Here is a 14,988-nt window from a genome sequence, read left to right on the forward strand (position 1 = left end):
AATTCTGACAGACTTTTATAGATGCACAGTGGAGAGTTTCCTAATTAGTTGCATCATTTTCTGGTATGGAAACAGTGCTCTGGAACTGAAATTGGTGGTTACAGGTCAGTCCATCATAGGCATCTCCACTATCGATACATTCACATGGAGAGCTACCACAATAAAGCAGCATCCATCAAAGACCCCCCCCCCCCCCCCTCACTATCCAGGTCCGACTTGTCCAGGTTTAGGCACAGTTACTACCCTACAACCATCAGTCTCTTAAGCTGGCATGAATAACTTCAACCACCACCACACTGAACTGATTCTATGACCTGCTGACTCACTTTCAAGGACTCTGTAACACCAGTCCTCAGAATTGTGTTTTTTTTAATTTGTATAAGTTTGTCTTTTTCTAATGGTTATCAGTCTTAGTCTATGTAGTCTTTCATAAATTCTATTTCCCCTCATAAATGCTTGCAAGGAAATGAATCTCAAGGTAGTGTATGGTAACATATGTACTTTGATAATAAATCTACTTTGAACACATTGCAAACATTTTCATGGTAGTAGAGACTTTTGTTAAGTCAGTACTCTGGTGATACTTTTTGTCCAGTTCTTGTGGGATCAGTCCTCACAACAAAAGGCCCTTGTTCTGCCCTATACAAAAACACTAAACATAATTCATAAACTAAACATAGTCCCGAGGAAGGGTCTCAGCCTGAAATGTCGACTGCTTACTCTTTTCCATAGATGCTGCCTGGCCTGTTGCGTTCCACCAGCATTGTGTGTGTGTTGCTTGGATTTCCAGCATCTGCAGACTTTCTCTTGTTTGTGATTAAACATAATTCAGAACATTGAAGAGGGAAATGTTTCGTTAAGTAGGGAATTCCATAATATTAATCTATTAACACATTGACCTTGCACATATAAGTGTGTCTGTCTTAAAGCAAAAATAGTTATCTAAGAGGAAACTACCAAAAAATGATTTTTTTTAAAAAGCGATCTTGAAGTTTTGTCAAATCAGTGACAGCAGCACTGGGCTCTCTGTCCAATAAGGGCCAAATCATTGTGGGGCACGCGGATTGCTGCATAGAACTGGAAGGAGATTTTTAAAATGCAGATTTCTTATATTAAGCTATTTAAATATTTCTTAATCACAATGTAAACTAACTAAAATATTCAATGATTGCACAAATGTGCAAAAATAGAAATCGGTATTTCTAAGGACAGTGTGTTTAAATTATTTTTTAATATAAAGAAGAATTTCACATGCAGCAATGTAGTTGGGAAAATGGAATTCTGACAGTAAAAGATATTTGAGGGCATGGCTTACAGCAAATGTAATTTTTAGCAACAATCCAATTGTTTAATTCACTTCAATGGAGCTGAATGTGGGATGGCTGCAATGGCCAAATTCTATCCACACCAAATAAAAGAGAAAAATGGTCACCCATCATTAAAACTGATGTCACTGGTTTAATCATGAACACTGCAATTCATTGACATTTGTAGCAGGAAGTGCTTTTTCATCATCAAATGTACATTGTGTTACAATCACAAGAGTCAATGAACATTACACTAAGATTTGATATAAAGTGTTCAATTGCTTATGTTATCAAATATTTGTGATTATTGCCTTTTATTGAATTCCTTGCAAAACTGACATCTCACTTTCTGAAAAGTATTTGTTACTTTATAAACCAGAGTGTAACTGTTATAATTTCTCTATCTATTTTTGATTGTTTCAAGATGTCTACAATTAATATATTCAGAGAGCAAGATTTTAAATTGTGAAAGTAGGTTTCAAAAACAGTCTCTTTCAGAAAAAACTGATACACTCGTCACACTTTCAAAACTTTGTAAACTACTCTTGATCTACACAAACCTGTAGTTTTTCGTGGTACATTTTACACAAAGACCAAGCGGTCTTACCATTTCATATCATCAATTCTTCCTCTCGTTACTCTTGCCATTCCCAGGAGAGCTGACTGACCACAAAAACAACAAGTAGCCAAGAAAGATATAAGCTAAATTCATGTAATGGCCAGAAGCTGCTGATGCTAGAAGTCTGAAATAAATGCAGCAAATGCTGCAATGCTCAGCAAGTCAGGCATTGTCTGAGGCCACACAAGCAGAGATGACATTTCAAGTTGGTGACATACATGCACAATGATGAGCAGGTAGATGCAAACGATGATGTGACATCGCATAAAGAGCTGGGAGCATTTCTTTGGACTTCAGATTAATATTCATCAGATCGAAAGAAAGATCAGCAATCTCAGTCACTAACTGTTTCTGTAGCTAACTGCACAAAAATTTATTAATGTTTCCTTTCACTTTCTAGTGGAGGAAGATAAAGGAAAAGTGTGAATGAGGCTCAGAGGATTGCTCAGTTTGGAGCTGGCACATAGCCTTGTCTTTGTGTTGTAATAAATGAGTGAGTAGTTTTAAGTATCTATATACTCTGATGTCATATTCAGCATACACTTCTCACCTTTAGTCAAGTTTGGGACTTCAGTCTGGTCAAATCACATCAGACCACAGTACAGCCTCTGCCGATGGAACAGAGTTACTGACCTCACTGTGGGATTTAGCACCAAAAATGTCCTCCATCATAACATTTGCCACTTAGATTCCCAGGCTACAACCAAAGAAACTATTCACATTCTGACTAAACCAGTTATGCTGAAATGAACAGGGCTTTTTCAAAAAGAAAAATTATCAAAGCATACATGCCAAAGTCAAAGAGCTAAAAGTGCAGAGCAAGTTGGTTGGTATGAAGAAACATCGTTACAATAAATCACAATTTGGAATCTCTGCAAGTTTCCACCACTTTTTCTCTACTTGTTCTCTTCGCATTCCAGCGAACCTGTCCTCTTCCCTCCTACACCTTTTGCTGCAACTTACAGCTTGTTTCATTTCTAACTTTACCCCCAGTGGTCAGTGATTGGAATGTGCAGTCTGTTCTACTCTCATTGCCCAACCTGTTTAATGTTCCAGAATTTTGTACAGAAGTTTCCAGCATCCAGAATATCTTGCTTTTAAACCATGATTTATGTCAGCTTAGTTGGTAGCACTCCAATTCAAATCCAATACCTGCAACACAAACCTACATGAGATGCAGTACCTTGTCAGGCTGTTGCTCAGGACGAAGGATGACTCGCTTCCACTCTGGATACACAAGGTCAACGTGGGAAACTCAGACTCTCTCACAGATGAAGCAGATAATGATAGAAGGGAGGTGTGGGTGGTAAGTTTGTGAGGTGTTTCTGGAGAATGACTTGAGATGGTTTGTATTATCCTGAATGCTCCTGCCCACTTCAAATGGTTTTGGCCAGAGATTTCCATAAGAATGTTGAAAGCCCAAAGCTTTCGCCACATCCCTGAACTGTTTCTTCCATCTGACCTCCTACTGTAATAGGGATTAGAACCGACTCTTTTTGATAAAGAGTCTGGTGTCAGGCATATGACTAAATGATGTCCAATGCAGCCAAATGAGTCTACTTAAGGTTTATGGTTCCCTTGTCTTTCTGGTGGATTTGGAGAAATTTTGCAGAAATAGCATCACTGGCGTCTCTTTAGTATCTTGAGTTGACATCTGCAGGCAGACCTCGTGTCAGCAGTGATCTCTACCAAGTCTTGATCTTCAAGCATTCTTCTCCTCAAAGGGCCAGTGGCCATGCAGATGCACTGAGAGTGATGATGAATTACATCAATGATACACACTTTTCAAATACTCTGTTAAATTAATGCCCTGTGCTCCATCACATAGAAAGAAAAGATTCCATGGCACTATTTTGAAGAGTAGGGAAACAAAACCTGGTCATTGCAATATTTACCCTTCACCGGCCCTTACTCAAATAATATTACTTGCTCATTAACATCACACCGTTATTTGTGAGAATTTGCTATGGCAAATCACTTTTCCAACTTTACAAAAAAGGGGAGAAATAAAATGCTTTGGAACATCTCAAAAATGTGTTGAAAGGAGCTGTACACGGGCATATCTTGTTTCTAACTGCTAACGGAAATGTATTTTTCTTTTTAAAAAAACGATCAGAATTTCATTAATTACACAAGAGAAAAATAATAGTCACTTGCATAAATCTGTTATAATCTCTTGCTAACTTACAGTAACATAAGAGGGGAGCAAGTGAAACCCACCTAAACTAAAAAAAACCCGTCATTTGCCAACAATAAATACACAATGCTGCTGGAGAAAGAGCTCAGAGAGATAGCAGACATTTATATTATCTGTAAAGAACAACTAGTTTTGGGAAGAATATTTTGGAAAAGAACTTTAATTTTGCAAAACGTAAAATTATATGATCTACTTATTTTCTTTTTTGTTCTCTGCCCATAGCCCTGCTTCTTTCCAGATTTCAGACATATTCCCCATTCAGCCTTCAAGCCCACCTCTGCCCCTAATATCCACCATCAGGGACACTCTGCTCTTGGATTTCTTTGCCCTTTGCATTTAAATACCCCCCCCCCCCCGAACAACATGCAACCCCATGCCTCTAATGTTAATCAGATTTAATTTCTCAAATTTTAAGTATATTGATACGAAACTATTCACACTGGACTCAGTAATGTACAGAGGGGTCTTTAGTGTTTGAAATGCTAACAGTTTGGTACAGGACAAGGACTGGATTTTAACTATGACCCTCTCTCTCTCTCTCTCTCCCCCCCCCCCCCCCTCCACCTCCCCGTGGTTTTACCATCATAGTAGTGACTGCAGCTGGGGGCGAGGTGACCAGGACTGCGGGCCACTCTAGGATCGCTGCCAGTACCATTCAGTGTTCCGGTAACAGGAAGGAAGCTTGTTTGTACTGGGTGAACTGAACAGCCAGATTTCACTCAGTAACAGATGGAAAGCTTTATCATAAAGCAGTACAGACAGAGAAAGCCTGGTCGGAAATGACAACTCATCCCAGCTGTGGCAGGCAGACCAAGCATTTGGCTGCTCTGGGGATTTGAACTTGTGGACATCAAGGCTGGGAAGCTAGTTCTGTTTGGAGGCAGTTTGCAAATCCCCCAATTTCGTATGGACAATGTGTTACAGTCCTCCATTTTTCATTCAAAACCTTCAAAATCCCATCAAAACTTTTAACGAAGATCCAATTGGTTCTCATGAACTGCCCCTTTTCCTAATCACAGCCCAACCTGCTACCACTGCCTTAGAATCCTAAATTCAGAGTTTAGGCTCTGATTAATTCCAATGATCCAACAGCTAAATTATAACATCTATTTAGACAAGTTGTAGTAATATTCATTCCTTCTGCATGGGTTCTTGAAAACAGACTCATAAAACTGGAGCAACAAACTATCTAACAGAACAGGGGTTCCCAGCCTAGGGTCCACGCATGATAGGTCCATGGCATTTAAAAAAAGGTCATGCACCTCTGTAATAAATTAACTTAGCCAGAGGATTCTAATGATGAGTTTTAACCCAAAACGTTGACAAGTCCTTTCCTTCAACAGATTCCAACATCTGCAGAGTCTTGCGTCTCTATTATAAAACTGGAGGTTCCATTTTACTGGTAATATACTGGTTGATTCCACGCGATGTGCAAAAACTGGTCAACATTCCTGGGTACTGGATCAAAGAATCCTAAGGTGATTACCTGAACTTAAGTGAGAGATCAAAAGCATGTGTCCATGCACAACCATAGACTGTACCAACTCTGGACCTTTTGCTAGGCCTGCCACCAACTAGGAATTGTCAAATATGAAGTTTGAACTAAGTTTCAGAAATGCCATCATCCATAAAGACACAAGGTCTTTATTTCAGCTGTTACAATGTAAATCATACGTCTGCACTTAAGATGTAAATCTGGTCTTACCTTGCTGTGAAGGAATTGCCACCACATAACTAGATAGTTTGACTTCTCGAGATGTACCACACTCCAAGGGAATTGCAAATGTTCCAAAATAGTTCAACATTTCTGTGACAGAGTGGAAACGGAAGTGTTGGACGAGGCACTTCCCAGTTTCGGTCACAAGCAGTCGTAAGTGCTTGAAAAGTTAAAACAAAATTTATCAATTGCTGGACAAAATTACTGCACATCAATTATTGAACAGTGACTAGTTTGTGTATCTTAACAAATAAGAACAGTCCATGATGCCAGAAGGCTGAAAGAAAAAGAATCTTCAGTTTTGCTTCCAATGGCCATTTAGATCTGTTTTTAAATCGAGCTCACAGACCTGAACAGGTGGAAAACATCAATACCAACAGCACTGAAGTACAATCTCTTGGCCTCAGCAATTCCTTCCCCTCCAAAGTTCTTTATTCTCAGGATGGAGCCTTTCAATCATAAATGCCCCTCGATTATTTAATACAAAAGATGAAGTTACTAGGTTAACAATAGTTGAAGTTATGGGAATCTTTTAGAAGCTCAGTGTGTGAACACCTGGGCAAGCAGGAAATCAAGGCACCAGGGATTCATGGACAGCTGGCTACTTCTGGCTGAACTAGTTTGTGATAAGTGGTGATATCTGGGGATCAATATTGTGTCTCAGCTTTGTCACAGCGAGAAAGGTTTTTTTCCTTCAATGAAGTACAGAAAATAACCATTCAGCCCATCAATGGAAGCAATCTTATTAGTCCCATCCCCTCTCCCCCACTTTTGGTCATAAACCATATTTTCCAAGATAACTCAGCAGTCAGAATCTGTTTCTCCTAGTTTTAAAGGATATTGGGAAACATTTAAAATCAAAGACCAACTGCACATTGCAATTCATTCTTTCTTTTATCTATACTTCCTATTTATTAAAGCAATGCCACAACTGCATGTGTATTTGCTGCACACAGACGATGAATATATTAATGTGCGCAAGGTAAATTGATTCTTGTATTGTACCTTTGCTCTCCCCTGGTAGTTGAATGTAAGGACATATTCTCCTCGCTGTGTTTCACTCTGCCGCACAAGGAAGACCCCGTGACCCTCAGTTCCAGGAATCTGTACCAGCTGAGCTGCCTTGAATCGAGAGATTGGACCATGAAACCAGGCATAGGATGAGAAGAGCTGGTCCGTCTTATGGTAGGGCTGTTCTGACACGCAGTGATGTGCGGCTCCTGACAACAAAAATAATTTTTCTTTAAATCCAGAAATTGCTTTGGAAGATGAGAAAGTTTTAATGGGAGTAGAATTCTGGTCAATAGTTTTTGCAGAAACTCAGCTCAAGATTGCATTGTTTCTTTCAACAGACCATCTACTAAAATTATCAAAATGACAATGTTTCAATGTGTGAACTGAATATGCTTCATTAATTAACTTACAACCAAACTAATGTGGTATAGTGGCATCTGCGCCAGACTTTGAGGGGAGTGGTTGTGGGTTCAAATCCTTGCACGCTTTCCACCGTGTTGGATTGAGGTTCGAGCTAGCAACTCGGCCTCGTAAAAAAAAGACAAAAATGATAAAGAAATGGCATGGTTGCCACTTGATGCGCCACAAGACGCGGAAAGGAACAACGACAAAGTGAAGAAATACTTGGAAAAGCTGAGCTTGTTACAGGTCAATCAACACAAATTCATGTTAGGGTGGTTGTATTTAGCCAAGCTGAAGCAGCTTTTTGTTGAGGTTGATGACACTGAAAAAGCAGCGATGAAACAATGAACACAAGAGATTCTACCAGATGCTGGAAATGCAGAGCAACAGACACAGACACACACACCATCTTAGAATTGTTCTGACGAAGTCCTACATCTGATTAAAATGCTATCGGTGAACAAATAAACTGCATCATTGAAATACTGGTATACAAGCAGCTAAGATGAGAATGTTCATACTGCTAAGAGGTTACTGCTGGGGCATTGTATTCCAGGCTTGCACCAAGGGACCTTGTTATTTTTAATGACTGCCTGACCTTCCATTAAGCAAGTAAGTTTGCAGATTGCACCAAATTGGGAGAAGCCACTGACCAATGGAAATAATTCAACTCATTCAGATCTGTACACAGGTTACAGTTCATTGTGGATACAGTGGATCTAATGGGAACAAGGAACCTCAAGAGGGCTGTGAGTCAAAAAAAAAACACTGGTTCGAAGCCATCAATGGAATTGAGAATGGAAAATACTGCAGAGGTTTATTTTGGGGATAGACACTTCACTGCAGCTGCAACTTGAAATGTCTGATTACCAAGAGATTTTCACTGCCTTCCAGATAACATTGAGGTCAGTGGTTCCCAACCTGGGGTCCATGGACCCCTTGCTTAATGGCATTGATCCATGGCATTAAAAATAAAAACTGGGAACCCCTGATCTAACAAAAATGAAAGTTCACTTTGAATGGGATAGAGAGATCGAGCTGAATTCATTTAAAAAGTCACTGCAGTTAGGTTATGAGGTCTGGTGAAAGTTTCACACACCCAGGGGTAAGAGAAATCAACAGAACTTTTTCAGTGGAGGACTGATATATTAAGAAGTGAGGCAGCGAGTAAAGATGCAACCAGATCGAGAATCACATGAACATTTTTGACGGGGTTGCAAATGACCCAAAACCCACTCAGCCTTCATGTTTAGTGTACGGCAAGATGGAGCAAATCTGTAAACAATCATTTCCGGACTTAAAACGGAATACAAAGCGAGACCCTGCTCACGATGTGTTCCCTCTGGCTTCCAAAGTGTCAACACAATGACGTAGGGTGCCATGGTGGCGTGGCTGCAAGCACAACACCACTGCAGCTTGGGATGTCAGAGTCTGGAGTTCGATTCTGCTGTCCTCTGTAAGAGGTTTGTACGCCCTTCTCGTGAGCTCCCTCTGGGTGCTCCCATTTCCCCCGCAGTCTAGTTGGCCATTGTAAATTGTCCTGTGATTGGGCCAGGGTTAAATAGGTGGGTTGTGGTGCCTAGCGGCCTGATAGGCTGGGAGGGCCTGTTTCACACTGTACAAAATAAAATGCTTCTGCAAACTTGGCATTTCCCTGCTTCATCCCTGTACCAGTGACCCCCTCAAGAAGGGAGCTGGTGGCAGGGAATGACGGCAGATTTTTGGCCAATGGAAGACACAAAATAATGGTCAATTTCAGAAAAATACCTGAAAGGAAATTTGACCAAAAAGGGAGTCTGCCTACTCATCTGCTGACTGCCAGAGAAAAGCTCAATAACACACTCAAGTAACCCCAAAGCACATTTCTCCTGATTAAACACAGTCTGAACTAAGTAGGTCAGATGAATAATAGGCATGTTCCCTCTGCAGAGGCTAACCAAAGGGAATATTTAAAAAAGAAAACCCATAAAAGTTATTGTGAAGTCAGGAAAATTGATAGAGCAGCCTTCAATTAGCAGTTTTCCCAGTGTACAATTGCCATGCCTGCAATTGTGTGACCTACCACCACACTGGCTTCTGAGAGACATGTTACCAGATGTTCAGCCAGATTAATTATGCACACTGCCTCAGTGGTGGGGGGAGCAGGGAAGAGGGTTACTTCTGGCTTCACAGTGCTTTCCTATCGTCTTTCTGGGGTTGGATTTTTAGCAATGACTCCTTGTAGAGGGCTGAGAAGTGGAAAATGAGCAGTTTCAAGTTCCTGGGCATCAGTATCTCTGAGGATCTATCCTGGACCCAATATATTGATGCAATTTTAGAGAAGGCACAACGGCAGCTGCAGCACATTTCTTTAGGAGTTCAAGGAGGTTTGGTATGTGACCAAAGACACTCGCAGACTTCTACAGAAGTACCATTCTAAAAAAGGCTGCATCCATCATTAAGGACCCCCATCACCCAGGGCATCCTTCTTCTCATTGCTACCACCAGAGAGGAGGTACAGGAGCCTGAAAGACACACACTCAATGATTCAGGAACAGCTTCTTCCTCTCTGCCATCTGATTTCTAAATGGACATTGAACCCATGAACACCACCTTATTATATTCTCCCCCCCCTCTTCTTGCACAACTTATTTAATTTAACACACATAATGTAATTTAGTTTTTTATTATGTACTGCTGCCACAAAACAACAAATTTCATGACATATGCCGATGATATTAAACCCAATTCTGACGTGACCTAGTTAAGCGCTGTACTTTATCTGTATTACGTTTTCCAGTGTATTCTCAACCCTGTGACAATTCAGAGAATTACTACTTTGGTATCCTAACCAAAAAGCACCAAGTCAGAATTGGCAGAATTCAGCAGCTGCCATCAACAAGTTTCACTGAACAACCAGAGGTTCTCAAGTCATTGTTCAGAATTAAAGAAGATGACCTAATCACTTTGACCTCATACCATGTTATCCAGACCTGTTCAGTAACAACGGAAACGATTCCATTCAAAATTTTCCATAAGTTTAGAAAAACCACTGCTTTCTGTTCCCCTTTTTCCAATGTGGAACCCACTGCGAGTTGCTATTTGGTATTTAATTAAGATTCTTGCAGCCAACTCATAGAACCTTAGACACCAGTTGCAGGTGCATATGCACACCACTAAAATGAGGCAACTGTGTGGCATAAGATTGAACTTTTTCTTATGGCCGTGGACCCTGGATAAGTGTCATTATGTTGTGGTGTTAAGATACTTCATGGATATTATCTCCCCTAAGATGGATGTGTGTTATTCTGTTTCAGTATGGGGGGGGTAAAAGTCCATTTCTGTTGTGCATGGGTACACAACGTTGCTAGGTTCTTTTGTTCAATTAACCTCATTAGATTTACAAACATAAATTAATTGATTGGGCAGGTTTATAGCACAGAAACAGGCACTCTGACCCATGACATCTGTGCTGATTTAAACTTCCCCATCTGCCTGCACACTGTCCATATCTCACCTCTGTTAATGTGTTTGCATAACACTGCCGTCATATCTACTGCTCCCACTTCTCCTGGCACCTACCAAATCTGCAAGTTAAAGTCACCGTACTCTATGATTGTCAGAGTGTATGCATTTGTCTCCTGCATTGTATAGCTTCCAGGGATTTTACGCCTTCAACGCTCACCTGGGTGCAACAGAGGCAGGAACATGCCCAAGAGAACTCAACAGAGCTCCGACACTGAGGAGGCAGCAGGACTGGCTCTCCTGTGCTGGCTATCTGCTTTAGCTACAGGGGAAATGGAATACAGCAAAGTGGGGTGGGTGTTGGGGAAATCGATGCAAACTTTGTGTCTAAGTACTTTAGCAAAGGCAGGAGCTTTGGGATAAGGAGCCATGTAGGGAGAAATGGCACCACATGACACATTTTCCATGACCATGTCCCTCAAAATCGATATATTCCAGGCTGGGCACCCTCTGTTATAGAGCATCAAGTGAGGCGCAACAGACTGCAGCCCCGATGTGAATCCAGATGAAGGATCTCGGCCCGACACAGCGACCGTTTACTTCCCTCCTTAGACGCTGCCTGACCTGCCGTGCTCTTCCAGCATTTTGTGTGACAGGGAATCTGCAGATGCTGGAATCTGGGGCAACAAGCAAGATGCTGGAGGAACTCAGTGAGCCAGGCAGCATCCGTGGAGAGGAAAGGTAGTCGGCATTTCCAGTCGAGATCCTACATCTGGATGAAACAAGGGGGAGATAGCCAATATAGAGACATGACGGAAACTAGTCCCCATGCACCCATGCTACAATTGAGACTTCACGATTGTACAAGATTAAAAAAAACACCTTTCTTTGTAGCCAACAATAGTGGTATGTCACAAACAAGAGAAAAATGGCAGATAGTAGAAATCGAAAGCAACACACACAAAACGCTGGAGGAGCTCAGCAGGTCAGGCAGCATCCATGGAAATGAATAAAGAGCTGACGTTTCAGGCCGAAACCCTTCTTCAGAATGGGGTGGGGGGGGGTGCCTGAATGAAAAGGTGGGGAGACGGGAAGGAGGCTAGCTGGAAAGTGATTGGTGAAGCCAGGTGAGTGGGAAAGGTCAAGGGCTGGAGAAGGAGGAATCTGATAGGAGAGGAGAGTGGACAATAGGAGAAAGGGAAGGAGGAGGGGACGGGGGGGGGGGAGGAGAGAGAGGTAGGCAGGTGAGAAGTGAATTGTCTGAGTGGGGAAGTTTTGTTCATCGCAAGGAGGAATCGATATTCATAGTATCAGGTTGCATTTGAGGTGTGGACGACAGACTGGATATGGGTCTCAATCACAGCAGCACTGTCTCTTTTGCTGCAAAGTAGAATCCAGGTGAATATCGACCCCCTCATGTTAAAGGACAAGACTGAAATAAATATTACACAGTGCGCAACCTGGTGGCATCATCAGTTCTTGCTGTTTGCAGTTGGCTGGTTTGTTACAGGACTGGATCTAGAGGATGAAACAAGGCAACGAAGGGTTAACCACAGCTGGAGTCAGGCAGGATGTTTGTTATTTTTGAATTTTATTTCTAAAGCTCCATGGTAGCTTTTAGAAAAATGTACAAAAATAAATAAATTGCGTGCAACAAACTGAAGTAAACCATCTCTCTGGAGCATTCACTCTGCTTGCTTGCAGGCAGTCTCAACCCCGGGAGCAGGAGAATGGCCCGTTGAGGCTGTTTAATGGTGTCTGGCATGACGATTAATGAAAAGCCAAGGTATCTTGCTGGTTCCAGCCTCATCCCATCACATACACACACACACACACACACACACACACACACACTCACACAGACCAAACCAGCCAAGCAGGGTGCAACTCCAGACACCCACCCAACCCTCCAGGAACTTTTTTGATGTGTATATTTAGGAGGAGGAGGAAGAAAAAAATCAAAGACAAATGGAGCATGCTTCAGCACAACACCCACACCATTCACAGAGAAAAGAGACAATTAGTGATTATGGCACAAGGATCAAAAGAAACTAATAAAGGCATCACACAACTGTTGCTGAGTGATAGATGGTTGCTTCCACCTACTCAGTTGTCTGAAGTGTCATTGGGCTGGTAAGGCCACGCCAGGCTAGGAAAGTATTTGGTGTGGTACTCACAGGAATCCCTCTGATGTTTCAGAAACGCCCCAGAGTCAGACTGCGGTATAAACAGATAATGAGTAATGAAAGGAAAGTGCCGATCACTTACCCTGGTGAACTGAATCCGGGGCACAGTCAACAGTGCCCGTCTGCACGGAGCCAGTGCGAGGAGTAGGGAGCAGCTCCACCTCGCTTCTCTCTGACCTGCACACAAACAAGACAAAATGTTTCACACCGCTCACGTGAAGGCTTCCTGCAAACGGCCCTTCACAGCGAATGGAAAGTGGCATCAAACAAAAGCTGGTGTCTGAAAAGTATAAATCCCCATTCTTATACCTTTGAAAAAACAAGATTTTACTTATTCCTAATCTCCTGTACACATTAACAGACTCGAGTGACAATATCTCCCAGGCTTTGGCACATTTTCATTCAGAGCTAATCACTCAAGAGTTTAATATGTATCTGAAATGTAAAGACTTTATCAGAGTGTAATCACTGAATCTGCACAATTTTAGTGTGAAAATGACTAGAATGTCAATGAATTTCCCTTACTGGTTCCCCGTTGCTAATTTTCTCTTCCGACTCATCATCATTCAACTGCCACCCTGACACATTTATTGGCATCCAACCACAGGAACTGGCATTCCAGGGCCTCTGGCACAGACACCATCAGACAAACCAATAAACAAGAAGCTTGCACCTTTGTACATTCAAATTCCTCCCGCTACTTTCCCAGCAAAACCAGGGTGACATCAGCAGCTAGATATGGGCTTTATAAAAGCATTAGATCCTTGCCCTAGTAATATTACCTCTGCCTTTGCTTTCTATTGTAGAAACGTGCCAGGACTGTACCTTCCGGCCCCTACCATCTTCACCCTCCAAGAGGACCACAACCCCGTCGGACGGTTTTAACCCAGAGATGGAGTCGGGGCTTGTTGGTAGGGTCACTTGTACCAAACAGGTCAAAGGGGAACGGCCAGACTAAGAGTGGTCCACACTTGTCCTCAGGGGTTCATCTCGAGGCTAACAATCCTGACTGGTGAAGCAAAATCGTTATGGAAACAGCAATGAAGAATCCTTCTACATCTGAATGTGACGGTATTCCTGAGTCTCCACCCGGGACTTGCATGGCTGACAGTAGTGAAAACCGAGAGGAAGCTACTGACACGATGAAGGAAGCCCTGAACACCACCAGAGATGGAGGACCTTCATTGCTGCCCTAATCACCAGCAGCCTAACTGGAAGCAAGCGCCATATTCACACACCATAGATCCCACCGCACCAGAATTTTCTAGGTATGGTTTTGAGAACAGGAAAAGGCTTCCCTGGTCAACTTGACACAGAATGCTGGAGGAGTTCAGCAGGTCAGGCAGCATCTATAGAGGGGAATAGACAGTTGGCATTTCAGGCCAAGACCCTTCATCAGGGCATGAACTTGCATCCAAGCAAACTAATGGATAGTATGGGCAGCAGCTATGTGCGAGGAGGCACCGATCCCACTCCCTGACCCACCAGTGCATCTCTGCTACTACAGCCAGAGCTGCTGGCAGTTCAGCGCAGACACAGTGAATGGCAACAGCACTCTCATTAGCTTGTAACTCGCAGGCAGGAGCTTCTTGACCACAGAGTACATCACAAGCTAGACCCCTCCTTAGGTTCCTGGCTTGGAACAACATTCAGGTGATTAGTAATGTAGGGGAAAAAGGATATTTTTAAATAAGCGGGGGGGGGGGGGGGTGGATTTTTACTAGTTTATAGACAGGATTGAATTAAGTGTCTCACTGGCAGAGGAAGAAAGCAAAACATGGAAATGCAGTTGCATTTCCACCCCTCACACCAGAACGATCATACTTATGGTGCCAAGCTTGCAGCCGAAAACAGAAAATCATGCAGACTTTTCCATTTAAGTGAAATCAAAGCATTCCTCTCATTACTGATGAGCCAATATATGAAAGGCTATTTCTGTCCGTCATTACTGGGAAGATGCCCGAATTATTACTGCACCACAGTGTTCTGCTGCCAGAATAAACACCGAATTTTGCCGACTAACGTCACCTTCGAAGGTTGCTATCTATACACCATGAGCATGCGAAATGAGGCTCGGAGAGAAAAAAAGGAGTAAAGAGTTC

General features: G+C 42.3%; 1 protein-coding gene across 10 annotated transcripts in view; it reads right to left on the bottom strand.

The window, feature by feature from the left end:
- sh2b3 (SH2B adaptor protein 3) overlaps positions 1 to 14,988 on the bottom strand; it is a 175,501-nt gene that overhangs the window by 12,181 nt on the left and 148,332 nt on the right. For all 10 annotated transcript variants that reach the window (XM_059988127.1, XM_059988125.1, XM_059988133.1 and 7 more), the window contains 3 exons: positions 12,969 to 13,063; positions 6,846 to 7,060; positions 5,829 to 6,000 (listed from right to left, as the gene is read on the bottom strand). In XM_059988127.1, coding sequence (XP_059844110.1) covers positions 5,829 to 6,000; positions 6,846 to 7,060; positions 12,969 to 13,063 — 482 coding nt within the window. The remainder of the gene's footprint in view (positions 1 to 5,828; positions 6,001 to 6,845; positions 7,061 to 12,968; positions 13,064 to 14,988) is intronic.

Source organism: Hypanus sabinus, chromosome 13, assembly GCF_030144855.1.
Source record: "Hypanus sabinus isolate sHypSab1 chromosome 13, sHypSab1.hap1, whole genome shotgun sequence".
Taxonomy (NCBI): domain Eukaryota; kingdom Metazoa; phylum Chordata; class Chondrichthyes; order Myliobatiformes; family Dasyatidae; genus Hypanus; species Hypanus sabinus.